General features: G+C 36.5%; 1 protein-coding gene across 2 annotated transcripts in view; it reads left to right on the top strand.

The window, feature by feature from the left end:
- Positions 1–27,568, top strand: part of TTC7B (tetratricopeptide repeat domain 7B) — a 110,494-nt gene that overhangs the window by 12,665 nt on the left and 70,261 nt on the right. For both annotated transcript variants that reach the window (XM_030451560.1, XM_030451559.1), the window contains exons 2-8: positions 5,826–5,980; positions 6,929–7,097; positions 16,366–16,496; positions 16,860–16,981; positions 22,991–23,069; positions 25,182–25,354; positions 27,369–27,432. In XM_030451560.1, coding sequence (XP_030307420.1) covers positions 5,826–5,980; positions 6,929–7,097; positions 16,366–16,496; positions 16,860–16,981; positions 22,991–23,069; positions 25,182–25,354; positions 27,369–27,432 — 893 coding nt within the window. The remainder of the gene's footprint in view (positions 1–5,825; positions 5,981–6,928; positions 7,098–16,365; positions 16,497–16,859; positions 16,982–22,990; positions 23,070–25,181; positions 25,355–27,368; positions 27,433–27,568) is intronic.

Raw genomic sequence — 27,568 nt, 5'->3', positions numbered from 1 at the left:
TTTTTTTTTTTTTTTTTTTTTTAAAACTGTGCTAAGTGTTGCCATTCTTCCTTGTTGTTCAACTTCTCCCTAAACTTATTTTAAGAAAGGAATTTAGTGCCAGATACTCCTCTTGCATGGCCCCTAGGTTCAAGAAATGCCTGGAAGCTGTGGGTAGCAGTCATCAGAAAACTGGTTATTTTGTATTTTAGCATATGGTTCAGCATATGGATAATTCAGGATGGACCATGGTTTCAAGCTAATAGCAAGAAGCATTCTTCGTCATTGACTAAGGATAAATTCCAATTAGTCCTGGTTTAATTCACTGTTTTTCTGCAAATAGCTGCTTCAGATCCTGATGGTATGGTAACAGTTTTGCTTCAACAAGCAGCTATTAAAAATCAACTAGCAAAGCAGCTGTTATATTTTTAGACACCATTTTACAAAAGCATGTAAATATATATTTTTCTCCCAACCTGTATTTAATGCCAGTCTTTATTCTCATTTTGAAGATGGTTGGAGTGCATCCATATTGCAAAGTCAAGTCTGCAAAAGGTTCTTCTCAAGATGTTTTGTGTGAGTGTTTCTAAGCTTTCTTTAAGTTGAAAGAAAACAGATTGTATATATAGAAGTGTTTGTGGTTTTTCCTTTATTTTTAAGGGCTAACAGGAATGAGTATTTCACCTGAAGTATCCTTCAGTTTGTCTTGCAGTTCCAGAGAGCTCAGACCTGTCTTTGATTATAGGCAGAATACATCCTCTTAGGCAGGTGGATTATTTCAATGATACTGTGATGTTGGGACAAACAGGTAAGCTAGGCTGTCCTCCGAATAGGAAATGGTTCTGCAGTGCAGTTGTAGAATAAGTCATCAAATATCCTGTAACAATGATTGTTGGTGATGAACTCATCAACAGGGGAGAGGGTGAAAAAGATAAAGTCTTTCCTTTGATCACAATTTTTATATTGTTCCATAACTATCTCGATTTTCTAAAAGTGGGCAACTGGTTTTCGTGGTATTGAAACGGTTTACTAACAGCCTTTTTTTTTCCCAAAGCATCTGTTTAGACTGGCTGAAAGAACACTAGACTTCAAGGTATCTAAAAACTTTACACAATTGAATTCTGTCTTTATAAAGTGTTTTAGAACAGTATAGCTCATTCACACAGTGCTGGAAGAAAAAGTAAAGCAATTTCTTCTAAAATATTATGTTATTGCACAATGTCTTAAGGGATAGCTGAAACTGATTAAAAGCTGTGCTAGACCTGTGGTTTCATAAATGTTTTCTTTCAGAAAAGTCCATGTAATTGGAATTTTGTTATAAGCACGATTGAGGCTTGATCCTACTGGCACAGAAGGGTTGACATGCCTGGAGCCAGCTCTGTATTAATAAAGCACCCTGTCAGTCATCATTTGATTTTAAAAAATTGTTGTTATTTCTGGCCCTGGCCAACTGTCTTAGCAGATGAGTGATTTGCTAAATAAAAGTTACTGCAAAGCAGGATTTTTTTATGGTTTGCATTCTGTGACCTGTTGTCTTCCAGTGTTTGTCGGCAGCAGCTGAGTGAAAATCAGCATTCCTGTGGTGAAAATCAGCCTGGCAGTAACTGTTCATTTTATGGTGCTTTCTCTCATGGTGCATAGCAGTGGTACAGGGAAAGAGTGAGTTGTGCTGCATATGGGTCACCTAGAAGAACAGCTTTTGTTTTGATGCTTGATTGGATCTTTGTGTAAGTTGAGGCTATTTTTTCCTCATCTGCTATGAAGGAAAGCATGTGTAACATAGGGTGCTGCATTCTGGCTGTACCTGGATAGCGTATGGATCATTAGCTTACCTAACTTGCATCAGTGATGGCAACAAAATACCTTTGATTCTCATAGTAAGGTGTCTAGGTAGTTATATACTATGTACCAGTGTGAATTTAAGGCTTTTCTTTTGCTTGTGTCTCTGGTCTTTAGAGGCAATAACATATTTTTTCAAGTTATTGTTAGAGAGAAGAAACTTACCTTAGGATGAAGAGGGGAGGATGAGAGAGGGAAGAAAGAAAAAGGCTAAGTTAAGTTTGCCAGAGGAATCTTCTTGTTTCTCTCCTTTACCTTCCCCAGTGTGAGAATCTGCTGTGTACAAGAGAGGAATAATCCTAGAGTGTTTTTGCAGAGTCCTAGATCTGTGCCTATGTCTGTGTTGTTCATTCACCCCTCAAATGGGTGAGAACTGGAGCTTCTAGAGCTGGTCTTCCTCTTTCTGTGGTGCAGTTGTGGAGCACCTGGAGTGTGTAGAGGAGCATGGCTGCACTCTGCCCTTGCATGTGTCAGTGCTCTCCCTTGGTTGCAGGCAAAATGGTTATTTTGCCCTTTAGTAATAGGAATTATTGCAACACTTGAAGAATCTTCATGCCTCAGAGAAAGTATTTTCATGCCTAACAGTGCAAGGTTTGTTGTCTTTAGTGTCTAATCTGTTCTTCAAGGTATTTGCTAATATTTTGTAACCATCCAAACTAGCTGCCTCACATGCTTATGTGACAATTTTTCAGTTTATATAACCAAAGCATCTCTGGCAGTTGGTGCACAGTCTCTCTCCATATAGATAGATCTACTGTATTTAACTTAAAGAAATACTTGTTACAGGAGTGTGGATCAGAAGAATTTTTGAGACCTACTAAAAGGAATGCATGTGAGAAGGAAGGGGAAGATCTGTGATACTTCTTTGTTGTATTTGAAATTCTACTGTTTGAAGTGTTGAAGAATGTCAATGATAGACCTCTCTTTTCTCATTGTAAACAGCCTTGATGATATTTCAGTTCCTAAACCAAAGCATTTGTTTTGGCAAGAAATCCAAATTATGTTCTGTTTGGCATTCCTGTTTCCTCAACTTTGTTTGGAAATTAAGATTAGTCACTGAAGTGTTAAAGTGAATTAGAAAAAAATTTGCTTGTTAAATAGAACAATTTTGTTTTGATGAGTGCTAATAAAGGCAGAGGTATCTACTTGCACATCCCTTAAAACTTAGCATACAGTTTGACATATTTTTACCTGATTTTAATTAAACACTTAGCTTTAGAAATAAATTAGCAAAATTAATCTTATTTGTTCTTCTCCCAAGTAGGACATTAGTATGCTGTCCTAAGGCTCACTCTCTTTTTCAAGGCTCACTCTCTTTTTTAATCACCTTATTAAAGAAGCTTATAAACAAAGATTGCATACTCGGAACACTCTCTGGAGTCTTCTGAATATTATTAGTAAAATGCCTGTGCTGAAATGACCCCTTAGTGACCCGTTCTTTGCCAAGCAAGTAACTGCATCCTGTGAACATGTTCTGAAGCACAGCTTTGTAAGCTTGGAGCAGGGACTCTGGTCTGTGTTTCTCCCAGTACATGTTAAATTCCTTTCACCGAAGACCAACCTGCCTTGCATTGAAGTACAGAACAACTGTTGTCTCTGCATGCTCTGCGACTCTGATTTCCAGAGAGACAGAACAGTTGCAGAAAGTGCAGTCCTGCAGAGTGCTATGCTGAAGCTGTCTTTGAGCAGTGTAATGGTGGTCATAATATCTGACTTTACTATTTGTTTATAATACTGTGGCTATGCAGATGAAGCGCTGAATTTGGAATAAGGCCGTAATGAACGGGATTTGGTCCAAAACATCAGGTTTAGATATGGTCAGTTTAATGTTTTGTTTAGGTTGCAGCTTGAAACAGAAGCTATGCAGGCTGTTGTTTTCTATCAGTTAGGCTCAGACTTCTGTTTGAAGTATAGGAAGGAACATTAGGAAGCAGAGATGAAGGCAAATCTGATATCTGGTGATTGAGGGTGATTTCTGGTGACTGGAAAAAGGCAAATATAAATATGGCCATTTGCAAAACGGTAAATAAAAGAGGATGCAGGGACTGCAAGTTGATCAGCCTAGCCTCAGAGCCTGGAAAGATTAGGAAGCATATCCTGGAAATTGGTTGGCAGGGTAAGGAGGTGACTGGAATCAGTCAACATGTATTTACCGAGGACTAATCACCCAGATAGCTTTTGGTGGTATGTGACTGATTGTATGGATAAAGGGGGAAAAGTGGATATTGTTGGCTTCAACTTTGTCTAGACTTTGGATACAGTGCCTCATAGCATATCTTGTAGCTCATTTGAAAAGACAGATGAACTAGGAGGGAGGTGGAAAACTGGCCAAGCTCTCAGAGGCTTGATTGTAAGTTATGAGAAAGTAAACCCAGTCTGTGATATTAGAAGTGGCACCTCTCAGGGCTTGATCCTGCAGCAGTAAAACACCATTTAGTATTTTTCTTGGAGATGTAGACATTTGAGAATGCACCCTTGGTGGTTTTGTGGGTGATAAAAAACAGGGGAGGAGGGAAGGGCGAGGGCAGCATATGACTGCTGTTTAGAGGGTTATCAACAGGCTGCAGAAAAATACTAAATGGCAAAACTTATGAAATTCGGAAAATGCAAATGGTCCTGTAGTTGAGAAGGAATAACTGAAACAGGACAGTTTGGGGATCAGCTGGCTAAAAAGCAGCTTTGCAGAGAAGGATATGAAGGCCATGGTGGATGTCCAAGGGAGTCTGAGTTGGCAGGAAACCCTTGCATCAATGAAGACCAGCGGCACACTGCATGATACTAGCAGGCATGTAGTCAGCAGTTTGAGATAATTTAGTATCCCCTACTGTTTGTCACTTGTGAGACCACATCTGGAATATTGTATCTTAGTTTGGACTCCCCAGCACTAGACAGGCATTTTTATAATCATGTTAGCCTTATGGAGGATCACGAGTATGAAAGCATGTGACATAAGAGAATCAGATGAGAGAGCTGCATTTATTAAATCTTAGAATGGGAAAGATAAGAGGAGATCCAGCTCCTCCCACCCCCTCCTTGAGTATGGAGTTAACCTGTCCTCAGAAATGCACAGCAAAAGTGGACAAAAATTGCAACAAGGGAAATGATGAGTGGATAGTAAGGAAAAAATTTCCACAGTGACAGCAGTCAAATGTTGGAAAAGTGTGACTGGAGGGATTTTGGTGGAGTATGTTTCTTATTTTTTTATCTTCACTTAGTGCATTGAAGTATCCTTTATTTTTCATCTTTTGCTGAGCAGACATCAATGAAAGCATAGAAAATTTAGCTTAAATTGCTTCAAAAATTCCTGGAATTATTATAATAACACTGTGAATGAACTGTTATTTTGTCAGAGGATTTAAAACATTAGAAGAAACTTCAAATAATGGGAATTTTGAGAGCATATGAAATTAAAAATGGCAATTGTGCAAATCACATGAATTGTGTGGTCCAGGACAAGGAGCTGGATGCTGTAGAAGGGGATGTTTGTTTCCAGCTGTTTCTCCATCTTTTCTGGAGAACAAAGTTGTTCACCTTTGGGCAATCTCAGCCCTGTCTCCAGGCAGCTCTGAGCCTGTTGGAGCCCCAGCCTGTGGATAGAGGTGGAAAGCAGCCTGGGATCCCTGGCTCGGGCCCTTTGCTGGGGAAGTGCAGTTGGCTGTGGCAGCCGAAGCTGGGCGGTTGCTGCAGCTACAAGGCAGTACAGAGGCTGTGAACAAGAAATGTTGAAGCCTGATGTTGGTCCAGGAGCATGGGGAGAATACTTACCTCAGCTTAATCTTATATTTATTATAACTGGGAACACAGAAGGTTTGATTCTACTATGAATCAGGCAGTAAAAGATAAACTGAAAAGTAAAATGAAGTATTGCATGACTTGTGTTAAATCTGCATACTTGACATTTAGTATTGGTTATTGCATATTTAAAATTCAGGGAATGGCTGTCTCCACTGAAAGGTTAGCAAAATAAAATTATTTCTAATATTTCATGTGTTTGATTTTATTTGCAGACGACATGGCAGAGCTACTTCTTGGGGAGTCCAAACTAGAGCTGTTTTTGAAGGAAAATGCTCTTAAACAGAGTAGTAGTCCACGGGGTCCCCGGCCAAGGCTAACTGAGGTCAGAAAACATCTCACAGCAGCACTTGACAGGGGAAATCTAAAGGTATGTGAGTCTGAGCAGGAATTAGAAATTAACTACACTGCTGATCATGGAGAAAAATGTGGAGAGTGCTTATGTGGTGTTCTGATTATTGCTATTCATAGAACATCATCAGCAGTGAGCTATTTAATGGCTGTTTTTTTCTTCATGAATTTTTAGTCATATAAATTTCTTGAATCTTCTTCCATTTGAGGAGTAAGAAATTGTCATAGACTTATGGGGTATTGAAGTACTGAAAACCTGTTCTGTGGATGCTTGTTTTGTAGCATATAAGCTATATTGTTCTCCATGGTGCGGTCAGTAGAAGTGTTAAAATGCAGAATATTTTCATAAATTTCTGTAATACTATTTTAAGTATTCCAGGAAAGGTTCCTTAAGTTACGTTTGCAGGTGCAGAAAGTGAGATTAATTCTTGAGAGCATTTTCTGTTGTAAATTTTTTGGTGTTCTTAACCATTCTGTCCCCTCTTACTTACCTATTGCTGTAGCTACTATACCAGCTTATCTTTTCTGTACTAAGCGCCCATCTTTCAACAGATCAAAGGGACCTTGTTTGACAGTTACCCGTAATGTTTTCTTTCCTGTGATTTGTGAGAGTAATAGTCTTCCTTTCTTCGTTCTTCCATGAATCCTTTATTCCCAAGACATTTATTCCACTCTGATAGTTTTGTCACCTGGCAAAGCTGGATTCTGACTGAGAAGTATTTCTGGAGCATGTGTAATTAAATATGTGAATATATAAAAAGATTGGTAATGCTTCTCAGTAGTTTGGTAAAGTGTGATTCCTAAATATTACACAAAGACTGAATTTTATTGGTTTGGTGCTCTCTTAAAAGAAATACTCTGAGGGTTTTTACGGTGGATACATACAGAAAACAGACCAAGTAATTATCTGAAGGAATTAGGTGGTTTTTTTCAGGAAAAAAACCTGTCTTATTCCTCTTTCTTCCAGACAGAATTTTTACAAGAAGCTAATCTAATTATGGCCAAGTTAAACTATGTGGAAGGTGATTACAAAGAAGCTCTGAACACATATGCCAGAGTTGGAGTTGATGACTTGCCACTAGCTGCAGTGCCACCATATAGACTACGGATGATTGCTGAAGCATTTTCTACTAAAGGTAAGATTGCTCTTTCCAGTATAATAATGTGGAAGTTGTTTTTAAAAAATAATGTATTTTCAGAAGTTAAATAATTTTTGGTGTGCAGATCAGCACAGTGATGGGGTACCATATTTGTAGATAACTAAGAGGATGATTTGGTTCCTTTATATTATACAGAAGTTGTGCTAACTTGACAAGATTTTTACCTCAAGTAATATTCTCCGTCATCCTGTGATCACTTTTTTGATGTGTGTATTTAAAAGTCCTTCCCTATGTAAATGTCACAATAACTGTGACTAGTTCCTATGAGTATTATCACTATTGCTAAAAGCTGAGTTACCAAATAAGAGCAGTTTTGCAGTTGCTGTGGACAGAATTGGAGAACTGTGCTTCACTGTAATGCCTTTTACTAAGTGCTAGAATGCTCAACCTAAGCTAAGTTGCTTCTCAAATTAGTACATGCTAAAATGGCTTCAAGCAGTGCATTTTTTACACAGTTTGATTTTTGAATTTTTCTTGCCTGAAGAAAATTCAGAAAGTGAAGTTGATTTTCTTTTTTTTTTTTTTTAAACTAATCTGGTATAGTGACAATTGTAATGCTGGCCCTGTGTCTTAAGGTGGCAGTGCCACTTCAGTTTAGAAGACTCATTAAATAGGCTGCAAGTTAATGTGTGCTGCAGGTTTATTAGAATTTACTGTGTCCAAGTGTTTGCTTTGGTCTTCTGTATTTAAGCTTGGGTTTGGTGTCCGTATATACTTTTTTTTATGTTAAGAGGAGTGTCAAAGTCAGCAAACACAATCTATGGCAAACTTCAAAAGCATTCACTTTCAACTGGTCAAGGGTTGTTTCAAAAAATAGTCTGGGAAGATAGTGACTGTTTTCCACCAACACAGTCCTCTAGTAAATGTTAGATGAGAATGAATTATTCTCTATAGGCATGTCAAGGAATAAGAGAACTAACTGGTAGCAGGGACAAAAGGATGCTTTCTAAATCTGGGCAATATTTAGATGAAAGTAGGGAGACCAAGGGAAATTATAGATGATGTAAATCTGCCTGGTTCTCTCATACAGCATCTCTGTGGGCTTTTTGGCAATGTCTGGTGTGGGTACACTTTCACTCAGTTTGGGGTTTTTTGGTCGTGGCTTTTGTTTTGTTTTTGAAATCTGATGTTGAATTTGTCATGTTCTTTTAATGAAAATGCAGTCTTAGACTTGATCAGCTTCAAATGCCTAAATTCACTTACATCTTCAAGAAATTCCAATAATTCAATTGAATCTTTTCTCAGAGCTCAACTCTTTGGGTCTGGTTTATTTGACCTCTTTACCTGAAACATAAAGACATCGATTTTTTTCAAAAGGATTAATATTATTAATTTTACTTAATGTAAAAATAATTTATTAGGAAGTAGTAAAATATGTGTATTTTCTCTCCTGGAATGTCTTCTAGGTTCAGCTTAATTAAAAGAAAAAAAATAATAAAAAAAGCATGTGTCTTGCCTAGATATGGTGGATTTTTTTGCTTCTGATTCCAACCTTTATACTTTACCAGAGCAAACTGAGGAACCTTGGGGTTTTTTGTTGTTATTCTGTTCATGTTCAGAATATTTTTTTCTTTGCTACTATGTTTCCAGATTGAATGAAAGATGAATAAAATTTAATATCCCTTCTCCCCTCGGTAGCAAGTTACTACAATATAATCTTCAGTGTGTTCTAGAATGAAGTAGAAGTCACAAAGCAGTCTTAAATTGAGTATTCAAAGACTAGATAAATTCAGAGTAATTACAGCTAAATAGCATATGTTTCTACCCAACAGTGCACAGTTAATTCTCACTCTCTTCACCTCTGTCCCAGGAATTTTTTCTTTCTCATTTGTAAGAGTGAACTGGAAAACTTTTTAGTCTGAATTTAGAGTCTGTTCAGAGGTGATTGAGACTTGTATGTTTATAAGGATTTTTTTCTTCACTGGGATTTTTATTTCTCCTTGCAAGTTTAATGATAACATGATTATATAAAAATACAACTCTTTTGAGCATTTAGAAATTATTTCTTTGCAGTCATGAACGTAGCACTATGTTACTGAGCAAGACGGGACTGTCCTTCCTGTTTGCAAACATCAGCCCAGCTGCACTGCTCAGAGCAGCAACCTGCACAAAGGCAGGTAAAAGTTACCTGTTTTAGATACCCATTTCAATCCAGTTTATGGCAAATCCAGTGTCAGTGGATTTGTAGTCTTGTATATTATTGTTTAGTGCTCTGATACTGATGGTACTTTTCTCTGACAAAGGCATAGGGCAGATTAATGGTAATTTCTGTTTAGTGTCAGTGCTGCTTATAGCTTTAGCTTAGGACAGCATGTTTAGAAAAATGTGAGAAGCATAAGATGGAATGATACTGAAGTCAAGCAAAGGATTCAGAGGTCTCAAACCCAGCAAGGAAGATTAAATTGTTATTCTGTTCTTGGAAATGTCTCATGCTTTAAATGTTAGAGAAAGCTTATCAATAAATTTGGTAATATGGAGCACTGAAAAATTTCAACAAAGTTTAAAGAAAAAACCTATCCAGTTGACTTTGAGATATTTTGTTTCCTTTACATGCAGCTCTTTGCCAGCCTGTGATGTGTGGGGAATCCTAGAGTGCCTGAGCAGTATTGGAAAGTGGTTCCTGTCTGTCAGTTCTCTCAGGGAAAATGTTAAAAATTGTCAGTGTGGGGATAAGCAAACTACTGTTTTTAATCAGACTGAAAAGCTTATGGGCATTTGTTTGTAATAGTGAGCAGTAAGAATGCTTTGGAAAGAAATTCAAGGAACAGGACAAATTGTTAGGTTCTGGATTTTTCCTGGCTTCTGGCAAAAAAGCCTCTGCTAGTAGTGATGTCTTAGGCTTTATCTTGACTAGAAGAAGATGCAAGAGTGGTCTGGTGACCACTGCTCTGTCAGCTCAAAGGTCTGAGAGTAGCCCAGCCATGTGACTACGCACGAGGCAAAGCCTCAGAACGAGGTCAGGACTGAGCACAGTTTAGACATCACTCATGCAAAAGTTGAGGTAACTAACACACAGTAGATTAAACACAGTGTAATTTTGGTGTTTTCCTGCCTTTTGCACTGTTTCCTCAAATTCACAAGTTAAAAATGGAAGTGCACTGGAGGACAGACTTATGTGAATAACTTCATGGTCAGGCATAGGTTTTTGACCTGATGTGGATTTTTTTCATGTGTGTGTGCAAATAGAATACAGTTCTGAATTAAATCCAGTGTTTACTTAAGAAAAACACTGATTCTGATGCTGAATTTCTGAGTAGTGGCTCTGTATGTGTATGTAGATAATGTAGTGTGGGATAGAATATTAATAAAATCATAGTTTTGATACTGGTTACAGAATTTATTAGATTCAAAGACTTGAAGAAATTGAGCAGGACAATTTTTAAATGTCATAAAAACCATAGAAATGGAAAGATGGAGCTTTTCAAATCAGTGGGCTACTTAGTATTTGAAAAACATGAGAACCTATCTCATGTTGGTTTTTCACCCATTTGCTCGTAATGGCATTTGACACAAAAGTAGAGGTGAAGCATCTGATAGAACACTTCTGGAGTGAAATATCTATGGTTGGATGCCAGTTTACTTCAAGAGGATATGAAGAGGGAAAGCAAAGTGGACATAAAAGAAGGATATTGTTAAGTAGATGAGCAGCTTTGCATGACTCAGTGATGGCAAAGTGTTATGCTGAAAGCAGATTTGTGAATGTTGCTGGAGCTGTCTCCCTGAAGCTGCTGTCTTTCCTTCTTTTGTAGTCACACTGGAGATAAGTGTGAACAGGAGCAGTTCATGCCTTTAATATGAAGCTTTAAGAAGCAGTACAGAAAATAGCAGGTTTTTTTTCTTCTGCCACAGATGTAGTTTGAATATTGGTTCTGGTTATTAGAGCTTTCTTAAGCAGCAAGAGAAGTGAGGTTGTCTAGGGGGAGGAGGGAAGGACAATCTTGAGATTGCAGTGGCAATTCTCAGCTTGAAGTAGAATGTAGAGGGGTTTTGTACATTTCTGTCTGTACTAGACACATGTCATTTAAATATCTGCTTTGGAATGCCTACCTTCTGATAAGCAGAATAGGTTCCCTTGGTATAAAAGGTTAATTTTGTCTCTGTTATCCATTTGTTTACTTTATGCACTAAATCAGCTTAATTTGAAATGCTCATTTCTGAGACTGAAGAAATTCTTATGAAGAATTGAAGCAAGACAGGTACGAAACCATAAATAACTAAAGGCTGTCGATACCTGATTTTATTTTTTTTTCTTTTTTTTAAACTAGGCTTGTTTAGCTAACTCCAACTTTTCCTACTCTCTTCTTTTACAAGACCAACCAGAAAAAAAATCATATGTGCTGCTACCATTCAGAAGCATATATTTAGAATCCATTTTAATGATGACTACAGCTAATGCTCTCCTAGAGCATGGCCTTTGGGAACTGGGCAATTAAATTCCTGCAAGTTTTCAGCAGTATATGAATGGGGTAATATACTGTAAAGCACACACAGGCATTATTCAAATACCATGCATGGAAGTATCCCCTGTTTTTCTGAGCAATTTTTGTTGCTTATGGAAGCAGAGATGAGCTGCATGCAGAGTGGAATATTAAGGTGTTAACTTGGGGAGGTGCAACTTGTTGGTAACTCTGAATAACAAGTACATATTTAACTAGGAAGTAAGCTTTTTGAAATCATAGTTAATATGATTCTGTTACTGCTGCAAAAGTAAAAAGACATAATTGAAAAATTAATTTATGATACTTGGCATTAGAAATTAATGAACCCTTCTACAAATACTTAGAGATGAACATAACAATTTACAGGTCTGACATTTCTTAGTCTGCAACTTTGTAAGCTTGATTTTAGTAAGTAAATTGTGTTTATAGATTTACTATAGTGTATAGATTAACAGGTATCTGCCAAGATGGCAGTATTAGAGTAAAAATTCATGTTCAGTATGTGAGGGATGTCATCTGTAAGTTAGACTGGATTGTAGCCTTATTGCTGCAGGCTGTTTTACGTCTCATGTTGCCTGTTCAAATAACTGTGCTTATATTTAGATGATGTATGTTGAGTAAGGTGAGACTGTCTTTACTGCTGCTGACCCATATTCAAATTTAATGTTGCATTTACCAAGTTAAATAATTGGCCATTAATTAGCTCTGTTTACAGAAACCTACTCATTAGGTTCAGTGGAAGTGTCAGGTGCAGGTGAACTACTATTTTGCAGTTAGCAAAAGGTGCTACACTTAACTTTAATCATATACAATTGTAATGTGATCCTGTGAACTGCTACCCTGTGTCAGCAGACACCAGGCAGCTCTTCATGGAGGAATGTTAAATGAAAGCTGTTTTGGTGATTATGCTGGGGATCTCTAGCCTCATTAAGCAATGGGTCAAGATCTCAGCTTAAGTTCCCTCCTCTTATATTGCTGTGCAAACGTTGCAGTCCATCAGCAAGCAGTTTGCAGCCTGTGCAAACTTTTCTTTAAGAAAATACTCAGCTAAAATGAGAGCATGTTCTTATATGGAATTTTTCAGATTAAAAAGATAGTTTTGGCCATAAAGTATGAAAATAGAACATGAAGTTTATGGCCATAAAGTGTCAAATCTACAAATATCCAGTTGAGTAATATGCTTCATGTAGTTAAGGATTACTGTGGAGCACTGGCTGTACTTGTCATGGGAGAGATGGGGCGAGGAGGAGTGATCCACTGACTCGCTCTCTGGTGCTTCCAGTCACGTGACATTTTTATTATAGTTCATTTATTGCTTTTTATGGTCACCTACCTCCAAGTGTGAGTTTGAAGGTACTTGTGTAGGATGCTGCAAACTTTCTATCCAGCATCAACATTCCATTTAGATCTTATTAAAGAGTTAGCTTAAGCCTGCTACAGTAGCAGGATAACTGACCTTTTCCTGTAGTTTAGTCTTGCTGCTTTTGAGTCTAGGGCTTACAGTTAGGAAAAAAAACCCTCTTGGGTATTTGCTGTTTGATTGAAAAATTGAAAGAAAGCAGATTAGCCTAGACTACTCTAAACTATTTTCAAATATAATTACTTTAAAGAGCTATGTTATGTTAAAACCATAATGTGTCAGAAAACTCCAATGTCTCTATTCAGGTTTGGCAGGGTTTTAAGAGACAGACTACTTTTGTGTTTAAGAATATATAGGGTTTTGAAAGTCTATTGAATTTTATTTTGTCTTTAGCCAGAGCAGTTGGTACTGGAGTCAATATTTTGTCATAAATGCATATATAGATATCAAATAGAGCTGTAGGATGTATGTTGTTTATACTGATTAAAGTGTTGATGATAGTTTAAGGGTGGCCAACAAACTGATACAGACTTAAGGCATCCTTTCAAACTGGAAATACAGCTTGATTTTTTTTTATTATTTGTTGTTTTTTTTAATAGATGAGTTATACTTCTATGGTAAGATACTGAAACTTAATAGAAATTTTAGAGACTCTGAAATAATAATACTGCATTTTTTTGAGTTTATCAGTAAATAAATTCCAGACACAGACCATGGCTGTGTCTTTCCACATTGTTTAAGAAAACTGTTGTAATTCAAGTGAAACATACTGTCCCCACATTTTAGTGTTGATGGACAGAAATCCTTTGATAAAATACTCTCCAAAAACTGGGTTTTTTTGCCTGACATTCTACAGACATCTGTGTTTTGTTGTTGGCTTTGTTTTTAGTTTCTCCAGCAATGGATTCTCAGAACCTTGAGTGTTGAACTTATAGTACAGTGATTTAAGTAGTGAATTGTATAAATATGGGAGCAGTTGAAGGCAATTTTGGATCAGCATTTACTGCTGACAAGTTGGAAGAATGTCCTGAAATAGATTTCTTAAAAATGTCGGGAAAGTGCTACACTTCAAATACAAATAAAATTATATAAATAAATATAAGATGGAGTAACTGATAAGGCATTTGGCTTGCAGAACATGATCTGGTGATGTGTTGAAGATATAAAAAGAAGAGAATGATATACTAGTATGTTAGGCAACTCAAAGTTATGCAGATTTGTTTATTATTTTTTTGTGTGTTATGAGTTGGGATTTGTTTGTTTTTATAAAAAGTATCCTATAGGAAAAGCAGGAAGACTTCAGTCTTCTCTACTCAGTGCTCTTAAGGCTCAAGCAGAGCTATGTAGCCAGTTTTGGCGCAGTGAGTCATGATGGAGTTTGGAGAGCATCCAGAGGAGATTACCTGTTGAGTAAGCATGAAAAAAAAACGGTGTGAAATTATATTCTTTGTTGCAAGCAGGTCTCTGGATAAATGTTGAAACAATGTTTTGTACATAAATAAAGATTCTGTCTGTGAAGAAGACTAGTAGGAATCAATCTAAGAAGTGGGATCTAGACAGAAAAAAAAGTAATGATTGTGAGAGCAGTTGAGATCTATAGTAATTTGCATAGTAAGGCCAAGGCATCTGTATCCTGAGAGGCTTTTAAGAACAGATTAGACAAGTGTCTGGGGTTGGTTGGTTCCTGGGTCAAATAGATTGGACTACTGTTCCTGAAGTCATAGAATCACAGAATTTTCAGGGTTGGAAGGGACCTTTAAGATCACCTACTTCCAACCCCACTGCTGTGGGCAGGGACACCTCCCACTCGATCAGGTTGCTCAGAGTCCGGTCCCGCCTGGCCTTAAAAACATCCAGGAATGGGGCTTCACAACCTCTCTGGGCAACTTGTTCCAGTGTCTCACCACCTTCATGGTGGTGAACTTCTTCCTTATATCTAATCTAAATCTACCCTCCTCTAGTTTGAATCCATTCTCCTTAGTCCTATCACTACCTGATATAAAAAGTCCCTCACCAGCTTTCTTCAGGTCCCCTTCAGATACTGGAAAGCTACAATTAGGTCTTCTTGGAGCTTTCTCCTCTCCAGACTGAATAACCCCAACTCTCTCAGTCTGCCTTCATAGGAGAGGTGCTCCAGCCCTCTGATCATACTAATAGTCCTTCTCTGGACTTGCTCCAGCACATCCATGTCTTTCCTGTAACAGGGACTCCAGAAATGGATGCAGTACTCCAGGTAGGGTCTCATGAGAGCAGACTAGAAGGTAAGAATCACCTGCCTCGACCTGCTGGCAACACTTCTCTTGTTGCAGCCAAGGATCTGGTTAGCTCTCAGGGCTGCAAGTGTACACTGGCTCATGTGGAAATTCTTGTTCACCAGCACCCCCAAGTCCTTTACCTCAAGGCTGCTCTCAAGCCAGTCACTGCCCAGCCTATATCAGTGCTTGGGATTGCCTTGACCCAGATGCAGGATCTTTCAGTTGGTCGTGTTGAACTTGATGAGGTTGGCCTGGGCCCACGTCTCCAGCCTGTCAAGGTCCCTCTGAAAGGCATCCCTTCCCTCCAGCATGTCAGCTGCACCACACAGTTTGGTGTCATCAGTGAACTTGCTAAGGGTGCACTCAGTGCCACAGTCCATGTTGCCAACAAAGATGCTGAACAAGAGCAGTCCCAACACTGATCCTTGAGGGACTCCACTTGTCACAGGCCCCCACTAGGACACGGGCCCGTTGACAGCCGTGCCGCTGTCAAGCCAGTTCTTCATCCAGTGCAGGGTTCTTTCAGCCTGTTTTCTTTAATTATGTTGAAACCAACACTGCTAGGAGTGGCTCGTGTAGAAGACAGCATTGATTAGTAAAAATTGTTGGAGTTTAGTTTTAGACAAGCAAATACTTTTTTTTTTTTTTTTGCTTCCATGCACCAGTTAATATTTTGTTGGATAAATCCTGAGAGGACAAGACTTCTGTAGCTTGATGAGAATGAGGTACCTCTTACTGAATTTAAATACAAATATTGCACTCCAAAATTTTTTTTAATATATTTTTTTTCTGTAGGTCCTGCCTTGCAGTTAGTAAGTTCAGTATTAATTACCTTGAGTGTCTCCCTGGGTTTCTGTGATCACTCTGCAAGAGTGAAGATGTATTCAATATAGAAAGACGTTAGGTGCTTTTGTGGTAGATTGTCATAATGTGTTTTAAATAAAAATTGCTTTTAAAAAAGGTATTGCTTCTGACTTTATACTTATTTTTTTATTGCTATTTATATATATTTTTAGTGCCTGTGTTGAAGGACCATACCTCCATAAGTTTTTTGTGATTTATTTTTTGTTTCCTCTACTGATCAACAGGCCTTAGTCTGGACATTTTTTGGGTGTAGTATTATATGACATTAGTTTTCAATGCTTCACTTAAATAGTTTGTTTATTTGTTTGTTTGCTTGCTTTTCCCAGGTCTATGTCTTGAGAAATTGCCAATTTCTTCTTCAGCTAGCAACCTCCATGTGGACCGTGAACAAGAAATTGTTACATGCTATGAGAAGTCTGGGGATATTGCTCTTCTCTACCTTCAGGAGATAGAAAGGGTGAGCTGGGATGATTAGCTTAACAGAAGAACTGCATGGCTCATCTTGCACTGATGTGTTGTTACCAGCATTTTGGTAACTGAAATACAAAGATGCCTAATACTCATTTTCATAGGATTTCACTGCACACATAAAATTGGACAGTAGAATAGTGTGCTTGTATGGATGGCTGGTGCTTGTTCTGACTGTTCTCTCATTCTGACCTCTTAGAAAACAGTTCTAGTAGCCTAAAAAGGGACAGAGCTCCTCTGAACAACTGTGTCTATTCAAGATGCTAATATGTGGCTTATTATTACCCTCTGGTAGTTAATTTATGAAAATGGGATCTAAATACAATTTTTCTTTTTTCTTTTGTTCACTTAGGTAATTAATGCCAATATACAAAATCGTAGCCCTAAGCCAGGGCCCACTGCACATGAACAAGAACTTGGTTTTTTCCTGGAAACAGGACTTCAGAGAGCACATGTTTTATATTTCAAGAATGGGTACGATTTAATTCTCCTTTTTTTATTTGTTTGGGTTTTTTTTCTTTTTGTTTAGGTTTTAGATCTGTGATCTATTCAGGCATCATAATTTTTAGCAATTGCGGATTGTGTAATCCTGAGGTCTCCTATTAACAAATTAGTAGCATTTTGGTTGGACTAGTAAGGCCACTTATATTGTGTATATTTATATATTGTAAATTTTTTTTAAAGTATAATAGAACAAAGCACTTAATATTTTTACTTATTTAGTACAAGAATTTAAAATACCTTAAATTTTAACTATTTGAAATCGATTTTACTTTATTACTAGACACAGTTAGAAAGTGATTGACAACATATTGAAACTCTTGATTTTTATAATTTTGATTTTGTAATTTTTCTCCAAATCTCTTCAGTTATCACTTATTTTAACATTATGCTGCAGGATAAATGTGCACGAAGATCAACAGTATGTATAAAAGTATACAGTCTCCATTATACCTGCTCTATAAGTCCTTTTAGATTTTGCATGGGAGATTCTTTATAATTTATTTTTAAAAAGGCTTCCCTTAAAAGCCTAAAAATAGATTCAGATGTCACAGAAAAAGAAAAAAGGAATACAACTGTCCTTTTTTAAGATCTTCAAAACTTGGCACCAATGAATTTTAAGTACATTTCTGACATTTGTTCTTGAAATGATGTAGTTTCAAATTTTTTTGCTGAACTTCTTATTTGATTGGGTAAATATAGCTTGATTTAAATATCAAAACTCTTGATACTATGACTGTTTTGTACCAAAAATGTTTCTTATTCTTTCAAACACATAAAAAGGATGTGAAGGGAAATCATGCAGTGTCTGTAAAGAGCTCGAGTTTTGAATGTACTGAATGTAGATTGACAAAAGATTATCTAAGTATTCAAACCATTTGGGAATTTCAGCATGGAAATGATCACTATGCTTTTGAAATCTTATTCTGAAAATAATGAAGTAGGGCTGCAATAATGCATGGCCTGAGACTTAAATTTTATTTCTGATTTCATCATTTAATTGCAGGAGGAATTGGTTGTTCTGAAAGTGAATATTTTTCATTTGCCAGAGCTAAAAATAAAATTTTTGTTTTCATGCCTGAACAGAAGATAAATAAAATACACTGATTGAAAGAATCCCAGTGGCAACAGTGGTTAAGAATAAGGTGCAAATTCCTCATTTTGAAGAATACTGATTGAAGGCCAGGATTGGAGATGGTCCATTTAATCTGATATGTCATGGATAAAAACAGTCGGCAATAGACATAGTAGGTTAAGTTTAATTAAGAAAACAACAACCACACAAAAAAGTCTTGCAATGTGTTATTGAAGAACATTCAGCCTATAGCAGTGTTTTACTAGACCACATCAGTTGGTCTGCTGTGAACTTTGAAAAGTAGATTGTGTTACATGTACACTTTGATACCTCACAAATGAAGCTATTGGTGTTAACTTCTGTATAAGCATATTCTCTTTTTTGGAGTCTTCAGTACAATTGTCAATTGCAGTTTACAAGACAAGTACAAATATTTATTTTTAAATTCCTTCTTCCAATTACATTTAGTAATATTAGGGAGTATTGCTGCCTGCCTAGAAACTGGTTGATCCACTTTAAATTTTCTCTTTGTTCACTACCTTTAGCCTAGCTTAGCCTAACTGCTAAGTGCTAGCATTTTGAAAATACATGGAAAAGCACTTTTCCTCAAAAAAAAAAAGTTTTCTTCTGAAGCATACAGAATTTTAGTAAAGAATCGGACTACTTACCTCTTTCTCACTTGGGAGCAGAGGAATGTTTCCACTTGAAAATGAGCAACAGAGAAGTTGAAGAAACTGTTCTGGTAATTCTGTGATTCTGTGAAGCCTCAGCAGTGAGGTAACAGGCTAATAATTGGTAATTTAGCTTATTCACCATCTTGGCTCTGGATATATTTTCTCTTTTAAATGGCAGAAATACTGATAATTTAAGCACCAAATTGCAGAGCAGGTGAGTGTAGTTTACAGTAACTAAGCAAAACTGTATTCAATTTCCGTGTTTTACCTATAAAAGGCAATGTTATATTAAATAGTTAGGGTTTTTAATAAGTGTAAGGGGAGTGCCTGGCAAATAAAGTTGCTCTCACACTAATCATATTAGCAGGATATGCTGTAAATACAAAATAAATTAATCTTACCTTTCTGAGGTTAAATTTAAAACATTTCTTTTTTAGCCTGTTTTGAGTATATTGTGATTAGATTTCACTCCCTCTGTTAGAAGGAATAGTACTTGGGTTTTTGTCCTAACATTTTTCAAGTATAGACTGCTCTCATCGAGCAGTTTCATTCTTTTCTAGTTTTCCTTAATGTGTTTAAAAATACAAAGATAGGACCTTTCTGTTACCTGAACCATTAACGCCAAAGCAATGTGCTATTTGGTGCCAAACATACAACCAAGATAATTCTTGTTGGTGATGGTGACAAATATGTTTGTGCCAATAGTTTGCTGCTGCTGGCTTACATGCATATATTCAGATCTTCTGATCCTACATTTAAAGTTTGTCCTTGCTGCCCCTCAGTTTTCCTCATGCACTTGATCTCTGTGTTATCTACAGTTATTGACCTCTCTGTTTAGGGTTGAGGACATTGACATAGGTACAGTTGAAATATGTTCATGATTCTAAGGAGAAATACAGCCTGAAGTTTTCAGAGGAGCATAAAAATTGATCTTGCATTACAATAAGTAATTAAATCCTAACACAAATTGTTGAAGTTTGAGGTGCAAATATGTAGACACAAGGATGCAAATTATCCCTAAGGGAATTAATCGATACAGATTTTCAGTAGTAGATTGTACCTTTAAATTCTGATTCTCAGTCTTTAATTTGTACAGTGCTACTTAAAAGCTCAAAGTAGTTTGGTGTGGGGCTTTTTGTGGCTTTTTTTTAATGATTTAAAGCAGGAAAGATTTTAGTCTTTAAAATTAGGAAGATGCAGTTCAAATGGCTTGACTTGAACATGTTCTGATAGGAAGCAGTCATAAATACACAAATATGTAACTATCAAATATGTCTGTCTGTGGACTGTCTTTGTCTTGTCTGAAATTACTGAAAACATGTCAGCTCTGAGTATGTGTTAAGGTACATCAGAATTCCTTGTTTTGAGAACTGAAAGGATCTCAAAGTCATTTACAGACACTGTGGGACGTTGTTTTCAAAGTTAACCTGCCATTTTGCTCTGGCATTCAATCAGCATGGGTGGAACTGCTAACATGAAGGCACATCATAGTGAAAACCAGGTAAAAGTTGTGTTCTCCTAAGCTAGGCAGGAAAAGTATGTGCCAGAATAGCTGCCACCTTTTTCTCCCCAATGTTACAAAACAATAACAAATACAGGAAATGTACTTTGCTGAAAGTGCAGTGTGAAGATGTACCATATTGTTCATGGTATATTTTGCTTCATTCCTTGTCTTTTAAAGCATTTAACTCAATTTCTGGGTGATCTAGATTATAGTTTTGAAGTGTTTTTTTTTTTATAGTGTACTTCATGTAGAAAATGCTCAACAAATGTGTATTGTTTGTGTTCACTTGTGCAGTAGATTAAGTGTTAAATGCTTTGTGAAGCAAAACCTACTTCTGTACTTTAAGTAGTTTGTTTCTCTTGTACAATATTACTGCTTTTTCCATGATACAGTAGAGCCTCAATCATGAGTTTCAGTCAATTGCAGATGCTTACGAAAAAGTAATAGGTAACTGGTAACCATCTGTCCTGAGGTTCTTAAAGACTTAAGTTTCATACTTTTTCACAGAGTATTTTTCTTTATTCTTCTTTATCAGAAGACATAAACAGCATATATTAAAAAAAAGCTCTTAAAATTTAATGAAGATGAAAATTATTGTGATTTGAAGTTCTACTGTATGTTTCATTTGTACTGGGAAAGTAGTGTTTCAAGCTGACAAGTTCTTGCTCTTGCTCTTTTTTGACAATGTTGCAGAGAACATTTCAGGTTTTAGGCAAATCTGTCTGTTTTTTAAAATCTTGTTCTGAGGTCACATCTGTGACTTTGCAATACAGTCCTTGAGAGAGAGCTCCATTCATGGGAAATGCACACTTAGAGCAGAGGACATAAAGCTGGGATTCCAGTGGTCTGGTTTGGGCTCTAAAATATTTGGCATGTGGTATTACTGAACAGTGTGTATTCTGACTTTCCAGTGTGTATTCTGAGCTTTTCTTAAAATTTGGCCTACTGACTTTCTGTACTTATTTCATTACTGTATTCAGTTGGTGTCATATTCATATTAAGCAACTTGAATTCTTTCAGTAAATACCAACTGGTCACACTATGGTGAATCTACTGCTGTAACATGGACTTTTTATAAACATGATTTCTTGTGTGACTGGTGATTTTTTCTTTTTAACCAGCTGGTGGCTTGCTTTGACATATTCATTCAGCCTGTTCGTAGAGGTTTTGTTACTTATAAATGCTAGTTCTTTTTTATTGAGCTTTTATATAAAAGTAGTTTGGAAGAGATACTTGTGCTTGTGAACGATGTCTGTGCTGGAGACAAAAATTTCTGAAATACATTGATAAGCCTTTATTATATAAAAATTTTTAAAGTTATTCTTCATAGTAAATTTAAACAATTAATTGTCTATGAAGAGTAAAATGAATGGGTCTCTAGGTAAAGTGATAATTTGTACAGCAGGATCTCTTCCATCAAACACTCAGGTTTCAGATATTCTGAAAGGAAATTTAAAGGAAGTATCTGTAAAAATCATGGGCATTTAAAAACATTTGTACGAAGCTGCAATTCAGAAGATCAGTATTTTAAATATATTTGTAAAGAATCCCATCAGATTAATAAAGGCAATTTCAACATAAGCTTTATAGTGTAGTGCAATAGTGCATTTACTTAAGAAAAGCTTACACAATATGTAATATACTTTTATCTTTTGAGCCCATGTTAGGTAAATGTTCTGCAACTGGCACATAAAACCACATTTTAAAAGAATACAGCTGTATGACATGGCAATTTATATAAAATAAGCTTTTTAGCACTCATTTTGCAGTTAAACTTCAAATAGTGAAATGATTGCCCCATATAATGTGTTGATGCTGTAGAATTCAGTTGTTCAGCTCAGCAAAAAGCTAATCCCATTCCTACAGTTTAATGGCAAACTGTATTAATATAAAATGGAATGTCTGCGACTGCCTTTAAGCACTGTAAAAAACCAGATACCTGACATAACTGATATAGAGGTGAGACAAAGGTAGAACTATCAGACCATTCAAATAATCTATTGCTTGAGGAGAAAATTAAGGTCTGGAAAAATTGTTAGCATGAATGATGCTTTCTTTCTGAGTGTCTTGAATCTCTTTGCAAGACCTGTTTAGACAGTAGAAGTGGAAGAACCATAGCCAAAGAAACTTGAGCTGCAGAAGGCACACAAAAAGCCAGCTGGAGTTGAGGACAGAACAGTGATACCCCAGTCTTCTGGCCACACAGCAGGCCTTGCTGTGTTTGTGCTCATTCCTCTCTGAAAAGGACATTATTTTCACTGAGAATTACAAGATATACTTCTTTTTTTTTTTTCTTTTTCCTATTTTAAGGTGTCAGGAGGCATCTAAACTGGAATTTTTTTTTCCTCCAAAATTTCATACTTTGAAGCATAATGTAATTGAAAATTAAAACCATTGTAGTAGTGAGACCAATTTCTGATTTGTTTTTATCCTTTTTGAGGTGGTCACTTCTTCCACTTTTCCTTGCTTGCTCTTGAACTATCTACTGATAATGAAAATGTTTCTTTTTTTCAATAAACTGCCTGGGAATGTTGTAGTAATCAGTGGTGATATATATATACATAGTGTATATATGTATATATATATCTATATATGAATTTCACTGAAAAGCAATGGTGATATGTGTGGCAAAAAAAACCTGATAGCATTTTAAGAACTGTATCGAGTCATATATTAAGTTGTTACTACATCCAGGTAGGAATACTGTCAAATTCTGTGTTTGTATACAGGAACTTGACAAGAGGTGTTGGTAGATTTAGAGAGTTACTAAGAGCTGTTGAAACAAGAACTACACAAAATCTTCGAATGGTAAGTTATATTAAACCACATTCCTATTGCAGCATCTGAATTTTCATAGACAAGTAAAGCACAAATATAGTGGATGAGTTGCAGACAATCAGATACACAGCATATTGATCAGGATTTGCTATCTTCTGCTTAATAAGATTACATGTCCTGGCTTAAGTGAATGATTAAACTACAAAGGAATGTTTGGTACCCAATCTCTTTCCTAAATGTAGCTATGGTTAAAACCTAATTGGTCTCTGACTTACCATACTTTGAACTTTAATCATAATTGCCCTATTTATGGCTTACCATAGTTTCACAAGGCTACTGTTTCATGGTTTTGTAATATAATGGGAGTGAGGACAGAGACAGTCTTTTATATATTTAAGCTGGAAGTTATGGAGCTATCATGTCTTTATTTGTGATAAAGCCTTTTAAATGAAAACAATAAAAGCAAAATAACAAAGATGTTCTTTATATTATCAGAAAACAAACCTTTAACAATAGAATGATGTCTTTTTTTGCATATTTTATATAATAAAAGGCCCAGGCTTATATCTTTTGCACTAATGCAATGATTTTCAAAAAGTCGCAGATTAGTTTACTAATACTAGGCCTTCAAAATTTCCAAAGTGGCAATAAGGAAGGTAATTGGCTTCTTTATCATTATTCTCTCTTTGTAAGGATATTAAAATCATTAAATAATAGTCTTTCAACGGAGAGGGATAATGCTGCCAACTTTAATAGAATAAAAGATGAAGGGCTTCTTGTGGTATAGTAATTAAGGTGGAAGATGCAGATCATATAGTGCTGCCTGTGACTTAAACATTACACATCTGTTGCCAGGCAATGTTGGGAAATGCTGCCAGTTCCAGTGCAGATGTAGATCTTGGTTTCTTTCTACTGCCCTGGTACTAATTCCTGAGTTTTTATCATCATGAAAGCTTGTATGCATATGTATTTAACTTTAAATAGGAGATTAACCTGATGGTTATTGATTATAGGATGACTTCTGAGCTTTAAATTAATATTAATAAATAATATTTATGTAAGTATTCCATTAAATACACGGTGTCAAGAATAATTGATCAAAATACACTTCTTCTTGCTGATCCACAACCTTGTTTCGCTCTTGCTGAACCTTACCAGCAGTAGTAAACCCTCACACCTTCAAGTTATCAGGAGGCCCAGTCAGTCAGTTGGTGTTTGGACTATCAGTGTCTGGTGGATTGACCTTGGTCAGCTGCCATATACCCACCCAGCTGGTCTCTACACCCCTTCCTTAACACAATGAGGAGAAAATAAAATAGAAAAGCTTGTGGGTTGAGGTGAAGACAGGGAGTTCCTTACCAGTTACCATCATGGGCAAAACAAATTTGACTTGAAGGAAATAAATTTATTGTCAATTAAAAGAGAGTGAGATGTTGAGAAACAAGGACAAAAACTGAAACACCTTCCCCCACTCCCTAGGTTCAACTTCATTCCTTCATTCTTGACTCTTTCACCTCCTCTCCCTATTTTTCTGCTCCCCAGTGGTGCTTGGGGGATGGAGGGTTGTGGTGAGTCCTTAGCAGTTCCTTTCTACTGCTCCTTACCCCTCACACATTTCCTGTGCTCCAGCATAGGGTCCCACTCATGGGCTGCAGTTCCTTCAGGGAATATTAACCAGCCTGCTGCACCAACGTCCTCTCAGCAGGCTGCAGTGTGGACATCTGCTGCACTGTGACCCTCTCCATGGAATGCAGGAAAATATCTGCTCCACTGTGGTCTCTCCCACAGAAACATCTGCTCCAGGCCTGCAGGAGCAGTATTGGTGAGAACAAAATACCTGACGTATAGCTCGATATGCTCTACTTGTAGGAGCAACAGTTGGTGATGTTGATACGTCAGAAGTAACTGGATTTAACTAATAAAACTGAAAAATCCCTTGTTACTGCTATTTTTTCTTCATGTTTACAGTATTGAACTGTGTATTTACACCTTTAAAACACCAATATGCCTGCTTTTCTGGATATTTTAAAATTATAGAAAATATATTCCACATGACTAGCCTTCATTACAAATAATCCAGGCTTTTTGGAAGAATTTGTATTCAGCATTTCTAACAAAAAAAATTATCTTACACTTTTGCAGACAATAGCAAGACAACTGGCTGAAATTTTGTTACGAGGTATGTGTGAACAGAGTTATTGGAATCCCCTGGAAGATCCTCCTCACCAGTCACCCCTAGATGATCCACTTCGAAAAGGTTCAAATACCAAGAATTACACGCTCAGTAGAAGACCGCGGGTTTACACTGGAGAAAAGTATGGCTGAGTTTACATCCTTCTCGTTTCTGTAACTGCAGTTGTTGCCCAATGCACTGGGTAATTCAGTTTATATTTTTGAAAACGTAGAAGGAATTTGGCAATGGGAATGTTTCCTGTGCTGTGTGAGTATATGTGCTCTCTGAAGAGAACTAGGGATTTTCTCCATTTAGAAATTTGCACTGTATGCACGATACCTTTTTTTCTCATTTATCAGGTTGCTTTTTTGTTGGTGTTAATCTGAACTGTGGTATAAGGTAGAGTTAAAACTCTGTTATACCTGAGAGACAAAAAAAACCCTAACAACCATAAACTGGATGACAAATCTGAGATTGCTCATTTTCAGAGTTTTGTGACGTTTCCAGACCTCCATTCTGCTTTATCATAGAAATGAAAGAGTTGGCATTACAGAGTTTCAGTTTTCATTTCAGAAACATTAAAACATACCTAACAATTTCTCTAGCAGTTTCAAAGGTAGTTAATTTCCCAGAGTGCTACCTTTAAATCTTAGGCCAGTTTTGTCATTTCTTTATGATGGCACCTTTTTGTTCTTTTGTTCTTTCGTTGATTCAGGTACTTGGTATGATATGCATTATTTTTGTGTAGTGTACCACATGATTAATTTTAAAGTAGATTTGCTGTGTACCTTCTTGAAAATGTGTGGGCTTTTTTCAAAACTGATCACCATTAGTATTAGTAATGCTTGCTTGTTCTAACACATACTAGGAAGCACTGTGATCCAGAGAATTGAGAAGTAAACTGTAGTAGTGGAGGTAATGATCTAGCAAGGATTGAAATTCCATTTGTCTTAAGAAAAAAATTCTACAGAAGAGGTTGTGGAGTCTGGAGAATATCACTGGAGATACTCAAAATGCAATTTAGGTGTTTTTGGACTATGTCTAGGATGTGAAGTGATAAAAAAGTCTTCTTTTAACTTCAGGAAAACATGCAGACATAGAGTAGGACATTCAGTTTGCAAAAACAAACACCATGTTTCTCTGCAAGTACATAACAAACTGTTCATGGAGGCATTTGATATGCACTAGAAATATTTGATTTAACCCCAAAGATATTTTAACCTCAGACAAGCTTTTTTTCTCATCTGTAACTTACTGTAGTTTAAGCACTCTTGGGACTATAAAAATTGTTTATTGAAAACAAAGTATTTTCTACATTTAAACAGTTAATTATGGAGCGATTGGTCTGAATTAACAAGAAATAGTACTTGCTCTAATTCAGAAATATTTTAAAGAAGAAATCTGAAGAGTTAAAATGTGGCCACTGGTTGGGTTTGTGCAGGTGTTCGAGGGAGAGAGAATGAAGGAATGAATTGATACATTCATGTGCCCAGTGCAGATAATTGCTGTCTGTCCGCCAGCACAGAGGAGTACTCAGAGGCTGTTCAGTGTTCAGAGAAAGCAGTGAAGTGTGCAAGCTGGTTCTGTGCAAACCTTCAGTAGTAAGTCATAAGGAAGTGTATTTCATTAAAAGCAAATATTGTAACTGCTTGGAAGTAACAGTGCAAACAAGCAGAGATTGCCAATGCATCTTGGAAACAATTTTCAAGCATAGCTGATGAAAGATTAATAGAAGTATTTACCCATATATTGCCTAAAATGCAAACCTTTTTTTATTCTTGTGAGTTTCTTGTTGCTGAACTTTGCATAGGTGATTTTGATTCAGGTCAGATAACTTAGGTGACAGAGGCTCTTTATCTTATGGCTGTGGTTTTTATAGTTGTCAAATTATGTGCAACTTTGGGATATTTGAATGTGTTCAACTCTTAACAGTTGTGGTGGTTTTCTTCTATCACGGTATTTGGCCAACTTTTCTGAAATGTGAATTAAGAGCATTGCAAAGAGATGTGTTTTAACCAATTGTTTTTTCTATGCAAGTTACTGTCTGTTCTCATTTCTGGAAATTTTCCAGTTTTACAGTACACTTACTGTATTTATATAAGTAATCCTAAGTGTAATGTGTTCTGCTTAAATAATTACATTCTCATTTTGAACAGCATCTTTTGTCCTCAAGAAAATACAGAAGAAGCCTTACTGTTGCTGCTTATTAGTGAATCTATGGTAGGTAAAAAAAAGAATTAATTTACATGTGCTGTATATGTGTGTATTGTTCCTGTTATTTTTAAAAAATGAAAATAGAACTTCTTTTGTCTTGTCTTATTTTATGATATGTGTTCCATATTTTATTACAAAATCC

This window comes from Calypte anna, chromosome 5A (assembly GCF_003957555.1).
Source record: "Calypte anna isolate BGI_N300 chromosome 5A, bCalAnn1_v1.p, whole genome shotgun sequence".
Lineage (NCBI taxonomy): Eukaryota > Metazoa > Chordata > Aves > Apodiformes > Trochilidae > Calypte > Calypte anna.
The sequence above is the reverse complement of the archived record's forward strand: the minus strand, read 5'-3'. Positions and strand labels throughout refer to the sequence as shown.